The sequence below is a fragment of the Procambarus clarkii genome, chromosome 34 (assembly GCF_040958095.1).
Source record: "Procambarus clarkii isolate CNS0578487 chromosome 34, FALCON_Pclarkii_2.0, whole genome shotgun sequence".
Lineage (NCBI taxonomy): Eukaryota > Metazoa > Arthropoda > Malacostraca > Decapoda > Cambaridae > Procambarus > Procambarus clarkii.
In genome coordinates, this window is record NC_091183.1 from 36,515,122 (window position 1) to 36,529,719 (window position 14,598).

Genomic DNA, 14,598 nt, shown 5'->3' on the forward strand with positions numbered 1-14,598 from the left:
GTGTGTATTCTTTGTCGTCGTCTTAGCCTACTTTACATGACTTTGACGTCGTGTTAACTTACTTGAATCTGTCGTTGAGTTGATCTACTTGAGTCTGTCCTTAAAGCCTATTTGATTTTGTGTCTCTGATACTGGCAGTAGACGAATTTACAACACATTTAGAAATAATATTTTAATGTTGAGAGAAATCAGATTACACAACATCACTCGTGTCTTACACTAGATGTACTGCAGCTTACAGGATGTTAGTGGTAAACACAGAGACATGTTTAAAGAAACAAAAGCCGCCAACCTTATGAATTTGGTTTAAAAACATTGTTTTACCAAACTTGAAGGCACAAGAATAGATTATTAAGGCAGCGAAGTAAAGTAAAAATAAAAGGATTTTCCAGAACTATGATACAAAGACTAGAGGGAGGACTGGGGTCAATGGAAACAGTTTTTACCTGAATTTACCTGTTTTATATATATATATATATATATATATATATATATATATATATATATATATATATATATATATATATATATATATATATATATATATATACTGCATTATTTTTTATTTAAATGATACATCAGACACATTTTCATGAACTTAAAGAAAAACATTTTCTAATAGTATCCCTTAAATTTACTTACATTTTCTTTGGAAAAATAGTGTTTCGTTTAATCTAATAAATTTACAGTCGAAATTTACATTTACATAATTTTCACGACGCGCCCCCCCCCCCCCCCCCCCCAGAAGATGTAGTACTCACCTGGAGGTAGACAGATACGGAGACCAACATATTATAAGAAAATATACTTAACTCAACCCATATTACCCAAATCACCGCTTAAGGAAACTTATAAATTCTTATAAGCTAATAATTATTAGCAACGTTGATTCGACGACGATAATGGTCGTTAAATACGTTGGAACAAAATCTCTATGGACAACTAAACCCACATTTTCGACTCTATAGACGTTGTTTGTTTTAGCAACACTTACTGTTAAAGTCTCTCCTCCAGAAGTTCTCTCCTACGGGTATAGTTGACAAGAGTAATAAATATGTTTACCTAAGAAATAGGATAATAATTCAGGTATATTTTATAAACAAAAAAGCATCTCTAACTGCCTCTCCCACACTGTCAGCGATACCAAATTATATCATTAATTATATATTAAATTATATCTGGTTAAGTCCCATTTTCTTTACGCTATAATGTTTCTTCACCCCGTTTGGTCCCCCCACCACCAGGTGACTCTCTCGTACATGCTAAGGCTGTCCCTTAGTGACTGTGCTTGTGGGCACTCGGGCTTCCTACGGATGTTCACCGAGGGGTTATGACCTGCTTGGTGGTCCTCCTTCGGCAGTCGTCCTCTGCCGTCCGGGTCGTGGTCATCTCTGACACGCGAGAGGTCTTGGGACCCACCATCTCCAGGAAGGTACTGATGACAATGCCTGTGAAGTGACTCGTCGCTCTGGAAGCTGTCGCTGCTGTCGAGTAACGAATTCCGCTGCACTGTGTTGTCTAGGTGTTGTGTTGTGGCGGGTGGAGTGGCGGGGGCGGCCGTGGGCGGGTGTGGGCGTGAGGGGCGGCTCCTGCACCTCCCGAGGGACACCAGCAGGAGGACCAAGAGTAGCAGCACCCCGGCACCACTCACACACAGGAGATGCTGACTCGTCCACTTCGTCTTCTCTTCCGATACTTGGTGATAAGGGGGAAAATAAGCCATTTACTGTTAAGTTTCTATAAGAATATGTCATTGGTTTTCTAACTTTCTGTTTACGAAGTGTTTAAACCATAATGTACATTAAGACATGATGGAGTCAGCCGACGCTGCCTCCACATCACCATTATGGCGCCAGTTTCACATGATAAACGATATTGGTGATTCAAGTGATAGTGATGACAGTTATTTCACATCAGTAAACCCAGCGAACTATTCACACATTCTCTTGGGGTCAAAACAGTGGCAGACCGGTTAACTAAGCACTCCGGTTTAGTTGTACATTCTCACATCTTATCCCGTCCATCTTACCTTACATGCAGGAGATACTGCATGGCCAGGATTTATCAAGGATTTATGCAACCATTTACGAAACCTGTACATCTCTTTCCTCGATCATGGCGGCTTCATTTACATTGATAAAGCAGATTGTTTCTAATAATAACCTTGGGTTGTGATGATTCGAAGCTCGTAAACTGTTTAATAAATTACACAGAGAAATCGCAATAACGTGATGCATCAATGAACAAATCCACAAGGGCCATGACGAGGATTCGAACCTGCGTCCGAGATCATCCCAGACACTGCCTTATATGCAGGATGATCTCGGACGTAGGTTCGAATCCTCGTCACGGCCCTTGTGGATTTGTTTAACATAAACAGAACTGCAATGATTGGAGAAAGATGTACAGGTTGCGTAAATGCTTGATGAATTCTGGCGCAGGTCTCTGGCACTTACCTTCACTCTGGCATCCCCACTTGAGGACGGAGCTGTGGTCGTCGCTGACAACGGCTGCCGTAAATGTGCTGGACACCTTCTGACGCAAGGTGATGCTCGGTGAAGAGTGACCTTCACTCTCCAGCGAGGGTTTCCTGGCTGTCACTCTCAGTAGGTTATCGTTAATCTCCACAATGAGTTCCGTACAGGAATTATCCTCTAGGGCAGGCCAAGGATTTTCGGCAAGTGGAAGCCGGTTTCCATTCCCCAGGTCCGTCAGATTGAGGAATTCACCAGAATTGTTTTTGATGAGGGTCACCTTCAGAAAACAAGGGTGTGAAGTCGTCTCATTCTTTAGGAATATCTCAAGGGAAAAGGCGTGCTGGAACACCAGGCCCAAGACGATCTTGTGAACGCTCGAAGTCTCACGTGAAGTTATCGATAAGAATTCTTCTTCAGGCTCACAACCTGGGGGAGGGCGGGAACTATCAGAATAACTATCTACGGGCTCACCATAGCCCGTGCTACTTGGAACTTTTTGTTCCAGGTAGCTAATCTTTAACAACAACAACATATCAGTCGTTGGAGGTGTGTTAGTTTACTATTCATGTCTGCAGGATCGAGCAACAAGCTCTTAGATCCAGCCTTTCTAACCGTCGGTTGTCTAATGTACTATCTCTTAACTTAATTATTTTATATCTACTACATATATTACTCTTTTGCGCACACATACAACTATAGACCCCCGCGGCCGAACGGACAGTGTTCGGAAGTCAGTCCTTGAACCTGGATTCGATTTCCAGTCGAAGCAGGAATAAACGGGCAAAGTTTCTTTCGCCTAATACCTTTGTGCACCTAACAGTAAATAGGTACCAGGGAGTTAAGACATCCTGGGAAAGTGTACGTATGTGTAATGAATCCAAGCCTCTTAAGATAGGTAGAATAACCAGAATTACGAATGATTTAATAAACTTGTTAATGGTTCTACCATCATTGAACACTTAAGAAACTTGTGCCTTCCCACTAACAACAGGAAGATGGAGGAGCAACCAAGATATAATGCCCATTGCTGGCAAGACTGCCATTACGTGAACGCCAACAGCCAGTTAAACTCATCACTTCATTAGTAAAGTCACTAATTAGTGATCAGTTGCTAATCACTAATCACTTAAATTAAATAAAGTCACTTAAATCACTAATTAGTAAAGCTTAAAAGCGACTCAAACACTACAGCTATGAAAGATATTAAAAATTAATGCAACGTCGAACGCTTACAATACTGTAAACAAGACGAGATACGCGGGACGAACCAGAAGCAGCGAGTGTGGTGTGACAACTCTGCAGCAGCAGCAGCAGTACCAGTGGTAGCGGTAGCAGGCGAGGCTGCTGGCGAGGCTGCTGGCGAGGCTGTACATGAGGCTGCAGGAGAAGCAAGCAGTAGGTCAATGAGAGCTTGATAGTGACCATCCATACCAGCAGCATCCTGACCAACAAGGTAATAATGAGATGCTGTAACAACACCCAAGATATTGAAATGTATGATAAAGGGAAACACAATATATATATATCATGGAAATGAAGGGAATTTACGTATATTATTAAGTGAGGGAAATTATTGACAATGCCATCACAGCAAGGTCAAATATAATAAAAATAAACGCTATACACAATGAAATGGGTCAAATATAAATATATCATACATAAGCAGAAATAATACAGGTTTATTATTGACAGGTATTTACATTTACTGTGTAGGAAACATGAGAAGTAAATCACAATAGGGAACTAAGTATAACTTACTTATGACTTATGGCAATAGAGAAAATACTTCAAGCTCTCTTCTACCACAGTGTATACACCACCAGTCTCCTTGCTCTATAAGAGCGAAGACGTGAACACCATGGAAGCTGCTCCCCTTCTGAGCTGGAAGCCGGAAGGGAAGCACACAGCCTCCGTCATGTCTAGGAGCTCTCTGAGATGGGAAGGGAATGAAGCTAGTCTGTTTTTAGTTTAGGTAATATATTATGCACCTGTACCCATCCTGCAGGTGGTGGTGGAAAAGGATATAGAGGTACATGATGGGCTCAGGAACTGTACCCCCAAAATTCATCTGGCGAGGCTAGAGGAGATTGGCCAGCGTTGTATTAGGCTATCATGAACACAGCTCTTCACACACTCGCTCTCTCGCATATACAACTCAAAAGATGATTATATTAAATAGTAATACACAATGCTAATTTGTAAAACAGAATTGTTATATGTAAAATATCAGTCATTAGAATGCTTGTGTGGCGGTGGTTGAGTGAGGCTGTGATGTTGGTGGTTAACTCGTGAGATTATAGTGGTTGATCGAGAAGTAGAGATGGTGGTAGTAGGTACAATAGTACCTACTACATTACAGGTACAATAGTACCTGTAATGGTGATGGTAGTTATGGTCGTATACATGGTAGCCGAGTGGTAGTGGAAAAGTGGTATACCCATATTTCATTCACGTAAATATTTCGTTTTGAAACTCCCAGGGATAATAAAAAGTAACACAGGGATAATAAAACATAAAGAGTATAATAAAACATTTAAAAAAAACTTACAAATATATAGCATTAGCGTCAGGAAGCAGCAATGACGTCATGACGCCTATGTATGCCGGTGTTCTACACTAACTGTGTTGTTTATTATGGTGAAAAAATATATATCTCTCCCTTATCGTTTATTATCCTTGTGTCACTTGTTATCTCGGTGAACAGCGTTGAGTAATACAGGCGAAGAGGCCCATCCCGCCAAGGGCATAATGCTGTGAAGTCGATGTATATCCACACAACTCACAAGTACAAGATATTTCCTTAAAGTAGATTACAGGAGAGCGAGGGTACTTAGACAGCCTCTCGTCTGACATCTCACTAACCACTTGGGAGAACTGAGAATGGAGAAAAAGTTAGAATAAGACGGAGTAGAGGAAGTGGAAATACGAGCGGGAACAAAACATCCGGGATACGCTGAATGAGGAAAGATAAGTATGTTTGTCACAGCTACACTGATACGCATGATCCAAGGTGCGTATGTCACGGCTGTGGGGGTGACAGGCATGATCCAAGGTGCGTATGTCACGGCTGTAGACTGCTCCCCACCCAAAAAAAAAGCACCAATGTTACTTTGATTAATAAGCATGACTTGATAAATAGAGTTCTTGACCAAAATTAGTACCTCATAGGTCTATTTATTGACCTGCATAAGGCATTTGAAACAACCACAGTAACCTTCACAGACTGAACCACTATTGTTAATGTAACACTGTAACGATATAAATTAAACTGTGTAACTAGCTCATCAAGATTGTAACTTGCTTAGCTGAATGAATTGTGGAGTCAGTCCCTGAGCCCATTATGTGCCTCTGTAACCCTTTCCACTACACCCCACAAGATGGGTATAGGGTGCATAATTAATGAAATAAACTAACCATCAAACGTAGAAATAATTTAACTATTATCTGAAGTAATGCCCAAAACGCTTTTCGTATTAGTGGCTTTATTTAATATTCATATTCTGTAACAGTTAATTAACAACTCTGTCATGCTCTTCTGTATATTTTGTAATTAAAAATATTATATGAGAAGAAATTCATTTTATCCGTATGTTTAAATTCAGCAGGTCGCAAATTTGAGGGATTAACAGATATATAATAATAATTATAATAATTCATTGTGTCGGGGACAGGCAGCCAGTGTATATATATATATATATGTATATATATATATATATATATATAACTGAAAACTCACACCCCAGAAGTGACTCGAACCCATACTCCCACAACTGGTATGTACAGGGACGCCTTAATCCGCTTGACCATCACGACCGGACATAAGGAAGTGATAGCCGAGGCTATATGAACCACTTCCCCGCCGGCACTCGGATGGTAATCTTGGGCATAGCATTTTATCAAATCACCTCATTCTTTGGGGCACACGTGAGGAACACAAATGCAAACAAGCCTGAATGGTCCCCAGGACTATATACAACTGAAAACTCACACCCCAGAAGTGACTCGAACCCATACTCCCACAACTGGTATGTACAGGGACGCCTTAATCCGCTTGACCATCACGACCGGACATAAGGAAGTGATAGCCGAGGCTATATGAACCACTTCCCCGCCGGCACTCGGATGGTAATCTTGGGCATAGCATTTTATCAAATCACCTCATTCTTTGGGGCACACGTGAGGAACACACCAAGATTACCATCCGAGTGCCGGCGGGGAAGTGGTTCATATAGCCTCGGCTATCACTTCCTTATGTCCGGTCGTGATGGTCAAGCGGATTAAGGCGTCCCTGTACATACCAGTTGTGGGAGTATGGGTTCGAGTCACTTCTGGGGTGTGAGTTTTCAGTTGTATATAGTCCTGGGGACCATTCAGGCTTGTTTGCATATATATATATATATATATATATATATATATATATATATATGTATATATATATATATATATATATATATATATATATATATATATATATATATATATATATATATATTTGTTAAGTATATATTGAGCCCCCCCATAATGAACCAGAGGTCACGACCTCTCTATAGGGTGCAGTCGCACCTCCACAGATCTCCAGTATCAGCTCTTGATACTGGTAATGGCTCCAAAGGGCCGCCACTTACGGGCTATTCATGCCCGTGCCACCTTTTGGGTGGCTTAATCTTCATCAATCAATCAATCATAAGGGCGAACTACTGAGCCTCCCCAGGATGCAAAAAAATAAATAAATAGGTACTCCTGGGTACCTATTTACCGCTAGGTGAACAGAGGCATTAGGTGTTCATGTTCAAGTACGTTTATTGAAACAATAAAATACATCTCAAAAAGGATAGAGTAGCTTAGGCTCTATTTCTACCCTCTAAAGGTGATTAGGTGATATCAAATGCGGTCAATCAGTACTTTCCCGTCTGGACTCGAACCCAGAATTTTTTATTGTGAATTGAAAACGAACCCGACTGAACTACCTCGACGCTTAAGTTATAGTAGTTTACCCGAATTTACCTGTGGGCCACTATCTTTGTAGTGGCCTCGACGAGGACAGGAAGCCGATGGGTTGTAGAGGTCTCCCTATTTGTCCTGAGGATTTTTGGCATTTACAGATTCAGCGGGTAGGTAGTTCCATGGGTTTATAACCCTGTGGGTAAAAAAGAAAAACTCCTTTCTTTCTTCCTTATAATTATAAACAATTAATTTACCCTCTATATACCAATTTTTAGCATATTCAATATATTGTCTACCATATCAATATATTCAATATCAATTTATTAAAATTGCACTGTATCATTTGCTACCCAATCTCCCAATCTTTATGTACCCAATCCGAACATCTTTACCATTGTGATCATTGCTGTCTTCTTATATGTGCTATCAATCTGCTGTATGGTGCCTATTAATAATCTTGTTTAAATTATCAATTAAGCTGTCAATGTAATCAATCAGAGCTTTAATATACAATGTGCTTTAATATACCTACTAATCTCTCTCATCTCATTTTTTTCTTGCAATGTATCTGTTATTTTATTAATTCTGCTAGAATTTGCCTACTTAAAATTATCTGTTAGATTAAGGACCTGCCCGAAACGCTGCGCGTACTAGAAGAAATTTAATTGAATTGAATTGTACTAGTGGCTTTACAAGATTGTAAATACTATGCTATGTATTCTCACAAACCCAATGTACCTTCTTGTATATAAATAAATAAATTGTATATTGAACGAATAAAATATTTTCATCATATATTAAAAAATATCCGAAACGCTGCGCGTACTAGTGGCTTTACAAGAGTGTAATTACTATGCTATGTATCCACACAATTCCAATGTACCCTTCTTGTATATATATAAATAAATAAATAAATGATTATGTTCCGAACCTTAATGGAATCTGGCCCATATATCAATCAGGTCAACCCATGTGTTGCGTTTCCAAAAGGGTCGCCCATGTTAGAATCGGTGAACGCCCTAGTAATATTGTTGAAAACATCTTAATAACTTATTAAACCAAAGGTCTTTTTATGTCAGAAGAACGGCAGAAACTGGATCTATATATGAAAACTCTTTCAGGACAAAATTTAAAGTAAAACTAAAGATATTTGTAGTTGTATAAAAGTTGCATTTTTCATCGGTCGTAGAGCCGGAAATCCGCAATATTCATCTCAGAACAATGATTATTTCACGCAGAATCGTTAATAAACGTAAGATTTTTATACGTTCAAGAAAGATAGAAACATAAATTTACTTTAATCTAGTTTTACATAATCTAGTTTTACTTTAAATTTTGTCCTGAAAGAGTTTTCATATATAGATCTAGTTTCTGCCGTTCTTCTGACATAAAAAGACCTTTGGTTTAATAAGTTATTAAGATGTTTTCAACAATATTACTAGGGCGTTCACCGATTCCAACATGGGCGACCCTTTTGGAAACGCAACACTTGGGTTGACCCGATTGACAGACTGGTTATATTCCAACAGGGTCTGAGACAGTACACATGTCCACATCCCAATGCCCGCCCTTCCAGGACTGGGGGTGCGGGGGTGTACAATAAACTATACCCACCTCCGGCGGCAGCTTGTCGAAGGCGGAAGTGTAGCCTAGACAATTTGTCATGATAATTAGTGATGGCTCTTATTTTGATTATGGGTCCGTAATCCAGTTAAGCTTTTATTCTTAATTTATATTACAATGCTGGTAAAATACATTTCTTGATGATGAGTATGGAGTACAAATGAACTCATTGTGTACCCAAGTTCAAGTTCAAGTATGTTTATTGAGATAAGCAATAAATACATCTCAAAGGGATAGAGTAGCTTAGGCTATTTCAACCCCCCTCTAATTCGAGTCCCTCAAGGGGCGCACAAATGCTGTGAGTACAAATAGACAAATAACATTACAAGAATCCAAACAAGAATTGTGTACCCTATACTCACAGGATGAATATAGGGTACACAATAAACTACCACTCACATCATGGGTATGGGTTGCACAAGAAACTATCGCGCAGAGGATGAATATGGAGAGCAAAGTAAACAAAGATTCACACGATGAGAAAGGGTTGCGCAATGTCCTATGACTCACAGGATGAGTATTAGCTGCACAATAAACTACAGGTCACAGGATAAGTATGGGTTGCACAATAAATTACAGGTCACAGGATGGGTATGGGCTGCACAAACTACCGGTAACAGGATGAGTATGGGATGCACAATAAATTACTGGTCACAGGATGAGTATGGGTTGCACAAACAACTGGTAACAAGATGAGTATGGGGTGCACAATAAATTACCGCACAGAGGATGAGTATAGGGTGCACAAACTGGTTGGGTAAATGGAAATGGTTGGGTACATTTCCTTTCACCTAATGCGACTATTCATGTGTCCGGACACCGGCGATTGTGTGGTATTGGCTATTTATTTAACCATAACTTTGCATTCATTTAATAATTATATTAAGATATGTTTTCCTTGAAATGTAGTTACATTATCGTCTACATGTCTTTATTCTGACATAAAGACCTATGGCGTTACTTTGCATATATGCAAAGTAATTATAAAATTGATTGGCTTGTGTGGAGGCCTTCACACTCCCTGAGCGAGCCATCAAGTAACTATAAAAAGGCATATATCTTCACTTTCACTTCAGTTATATTTATGCCAAAGTATTAACATGCAGCTTATATTTATGTCTTTATGATGACATAGAAAACTTCGTTTATTACAATATCTAGATTAAATTAACATTGATCTTCGGAAGGTCATAGTTCCTATATCGGTAAGGAGAGCGTCGGCCATGAAGCCTTGTTTAAAGAATGAATATTTTTCCTCTCTAATAAGGTATAATCTCTGTGATGGATTCACAAAAACTATTTTATATCTGCCTTTCTGATAACATATACAAATATAATCTTTATTTGTGAATATTTGTTAATTAAGCAATATATCAGAGGGCGTGTAGGGTTCGGTGTTCAATGAACGAAAAGGACTGGATCACTGTGTACAGGAGGCTGATATGGCAGCAAACACTCTCCTGGCGACCATATATCTTGGATAAGTCGCTCCACACAATTGTCGCTTGGACCGTCGACTTCCTATGGCGTCACCTCTCGCATATTTACGTCTCATTTCGTTATGAAATTAGATTATTTCAGAGTAAAAATAGGTTTGATCATGTTCTACGTGTAGCATCAACATTATAGTAAGTAAATATACCATATTTCTTCATTACTTACGTAATGCTAGGACGATTTGTGTAGTTTTGGGCCGATTTGGGCTGATTTGGATAATTCTATGGACCGCTGCCTAATACATTCCATCTGTTAACTACTCTGACACTGGAAAAGTTCTTTCTAACGTCCCTGTGGCTCCTGTGGGTACTCAATTTCCACTTGTGACCCCTTGTTCGCGTACCACCAGTGTTAAACAGTTTATCTTTATCTACCCTGTCAATTCCTGAGAATTTTGTAGGTAGTGATCATGTCTCCCCTTACTCTTCTGTCTCCCAGTGTAGTGAGGTGCATTTCACGCAGCCTTTCCTCGTAACTCATGCCTCTTGGTTCTGGGACTAGCCTAATGGCATACCTCTGAACTTTTTCCAGCTTCGCCTTGTGCTTGACAAGGTACGGGCTCCATGCTGGGGCCGCATACTCCGGGATTGGTCTTACATATCTGGTATACAAGGTTTTGAATGAATCCTTACACAGGTTTCTGAAGGCAGTTCTAATGTTAGTCCAGTTCTAATGTCAGTTCTAGTCCAGCCTCTCATACGCCGCAGATGTTATTCTCTTGATGTGGGCTTCAAGAGGCAGGTTTGGTGTGATATCAACTCCTAGATCTTTCTCTCTGTTTAAGTACTTCATCTCCCATTCTGTATCTTGTGTCTGGCCTCCTGTTTCTACTGCCTAGTTTCCTTACCTTCTTGAGGTTATCTTGAGATGATTTCGGAGCTTAGTGTCCCCGCGGTCCGGTCCTCGACCAGGCCTCCACCCCCAGGAAGTAGCCCGTGACAGCTGACTAACTCCCAGGTACCTATTTACTGCTAGATAACAGGGGCATCAGAGTGAAAGAAACTCTGCCCATTGTTTCTCGCCACCACAGGATCATGCATCCAATGTTCTGTCCACTCAGTCACCGGCTCCCCATGCATTTACCTTGCATTTACTCGGGTTGAACTTCAGTAGCCATTCGTTGGACCATTCATTCAGTCTGTCTAGGTCATCTTGTAGCCTCCTGCTATCATCCTCTGTTTTAATCCTCCTCAAAATTTTTACATCATCAGCAAACAATGAGAGGAATGATTCTATACCCTCTGGTAGATCATTTACATATATCAGAAACAGTATGGGTCCAAGGACTGAACCATGCGGGACTCCACTGGAGACGTCTCGCCAGTCTGAGACCTCACCCCGCACAGTGACTCGCTGCCTTCTGTTACTTAGGTACTCCCTTATCCAATGGAGTACCTTCCCTTTCACTCCTGCCTGCATCTCCAGGTTTCGTACTTTTCTCTGGTGTGAAGTGTAGATAGTCAGTGGGGGTCCATAGAATTACCCAAATCGGCCCAAATCGGCCCAAAACTACACAAATCGTCCTAGCATTACGTAAGTAATGAAGAAATATGGTATATTTACTTACTATAATGTTGGTGCTACACGTAGAACATGATCAAACCTATTTTTACTCTGAAATAATCTAATTTCATAACGAAATGAGACGTAAATATGTGAGAGGTGACGCCATAGGAAGTCGACGGTCCAAGCGACAATTGTGTGGAGCGACTTATCCAAGATATATGGTCGCCCGGAGAGTGTTTGCTGCCATATCAGCCTCCTGTACACAGTGATCCAGTCCTCGTACATACATGTATGTATGAGTGTGTGTACATGTGTATACAACATTAATAATTTTGTAACTAGCGTCAAACACTGTTACTTGCTTAGCTAACCGAACTAGAGGGTTCAGTTCCTGAACCGATTATGTGCCTCTGTAATCCTTTACACCACCGCCCACGGGATGGGTATGGGGTGCATAATAAAGAAAGAAATAGAAGAAATTGAAATTGCATAATACGGTTATTGACATTCAATAATAGTAAGATAAGTTTTGATATTAAGTTTTTAAGTAAGATAAGTTAAGATAAGTTTTAAGTAAGACAGTTTTGATATTCCTAGAGTACGACTTAATCAAACTAGAAATGCTCTACAAATCAAGGGGCCCAGAATGTGGAATGACCTTCCCAACCATGTTAAAGACTGTACCTCTCTCAACCAGTTTAAGTTAAAAACGAAGCTATACCTAATAAATTCCCTGTAACCTACCTTACCCTTCTATTGTCAACCAATGTCTGTTTTTTTTTTTTTTTTTTTTTTTTTGTTAAGAGCGCTGTTTGTCGACATAATTGTATTTGTGCTGCTTTTTCATCTATGTTTTCATTTCTTGTTTTCATTCTACTCATTATCCTCAATTAGTATTAAGCTTGTCATTTAAGTTTATCATGCCCGAAACGCTTTGCGTAATAGTGGCTTTAGGCATTGTATGTACTAGCTCTACCTATAAGTCAACCAATCTTTGTAAAAAATTATTGTATGTATGTACCTTATCTAAATAAACATTTTATTTTTTATTTTTTTTTTTTTATAAATCAATGAGGACCAAATGGGAGACTAGTGATCATGTAGCGAGTAGATTATCCCAATAATATACTCGCTCCAAATGCATTGTTAATATTCCTGTCAACCTTTGGAGATGAATGAGGTGAGGCATTGCCCGGGCAATATGGTGAGGAGTTGCCCGGGCATATAAGCAGCAGGATAGCAAACATTAAAGCAGAGTCTACTTTCAAGTGTGGTCTAGAGCAGACACTTGTGAGATACTGTGCTCAGTGCGCTCAACTCACACCAACGTATCACCTGTGTACTTCTGTATATTCGACCAAATATATATATAGTATCTTAGTGTCTGTGTTTATTTGTCACCATACTTTACGTAACAATAGAACCGTTACATTGGTGACCCCAGAGAGTTTCGACGATACCCAGCCACGATGGACTACAACATGGACTCTCACTGGACCTCCACTGCTGCTGCTTGCTGTGGACCGCAGCCACCTGTCATGGAACGTTGCCAACACCCTTGCCATAGCTATGATTTTCATCGCGATCGTCTCTGCATTTTCATCTACTACGGCTTGCTGCTCCACGATCACTACTCACTCATCTGGCAGCTTCATCAGTAACTACATAATGTGTGATCTACAGCCTGTCCTGCCGACTCTCCGTCGCTGCCAGGGCACTGCTTGTTCTACAGGGGCGCCCACGAAAGCTGCTCTTTCGTCAGATTCATCTACACGTTCACTGCATTCTGATACTCTGCCGACTCAAGCACTTTGCGCAGTACAGGACTTACAGCTTGCGTTTCCGACTCTTCGTCGCCTTTAGGACAATTCAGCTCTAGCAGTGATTACCTCGTTGTCCTAAACTACGTGCCTACATTACCTCCTAATGTCCTGGTGCCCGAGCCCATCCGCCCCGGATCTAAATGCTCCACCAGCGACCCAAGGACGCAACAATTATGCACATTCTTCTCTCCTGCTACACCGAGCTTGTCCACACACTGCCTACATCTTTTGGTACCAGACTACAATTTCCACAGTCAACAATGTAGTACTCGGCGTGTACAGTCCTAATCAACCCAAGACGCTACAGCTTCGACACAAGAGCAGACAGCAGACTACGACCGCTTCGAGCCGCCACGCTCTCGCTCCCCGAGTTTAGACACTCACAAATCTCAATCGAGCCGCCACGCTCTCCCACATAGAGCTCCACGACTCCGGCCTCACTCGGCTCTCTGCTCTGCTCCAGGCTTCGTCTCAACGTCTGCGACACTGCTAAGTCCAGAGACACATCCGCCGACTACGCAGTTCACTTTTCGACCCCAGTTACCAGCCGCACCACAACCTGATCCTACGACGACGGACGATCCTGTACGTGCGACCGCCCACCCTACAAACCCAGTTAGATGACATCAGCGAAGAGGAGGAAGTTAACTTTGATGGTTATGTAACGCGAGCAGGGCGTACAATTCACCGACCAGCTAAATTCCTTGATCAAGTATTTTTCCTTTCAT

At 40.7% G+C, this 14,598-nt stretch overlaps 1 protein-coding gene across 3 annotated transcripts; it reads right to left on the bottom strand.

Moving 5' to 3' along the window:
* Window positions 1-747: 747 nt before the first annotated feature.
* LOC123762044 (uncharacterized) lies at window positions 748-5,628 on the bottom strand. 3 transcript variants are annotated; one of them, XM_069335811.1, is made up of 4 exons: window positions 4,236-5,628; window positions 3,746-3,918; window positions 2,457-2,903; window positions 748-1,695 (listed from the first exon to the last, which is right to left on the bottom strand). In XM_069335811.1, the coding sequence occupies exons 2-4, from the start codon at window positions 3,915-3,917 to the stop codon at window positions 1,217-1,219; spliced, it is 1,098 nt and encodes a 365-aa protein (XP_069191912.1). In that variant the 5' UTR covers window position 3,918; window positions 4,236-5,628; the 3' UTR covers window positions 748-1,216. The 3 variants fall into 3 exon arrangements, with proteins under 3 accessions (XP_069191912.1, XP_069191911.1, XP_069191913.1); XM_069335810.1 differs by having other exon boundaries at window positions 3,711-3,918; XM_069335812.1 differs by lacking the exon at window positions 4,236-5,628 and having other exon boundaries at window positions 3,746-3,926.
* Window positions 5,629-14,598: the final 8,970 nt, after the last annotated feature.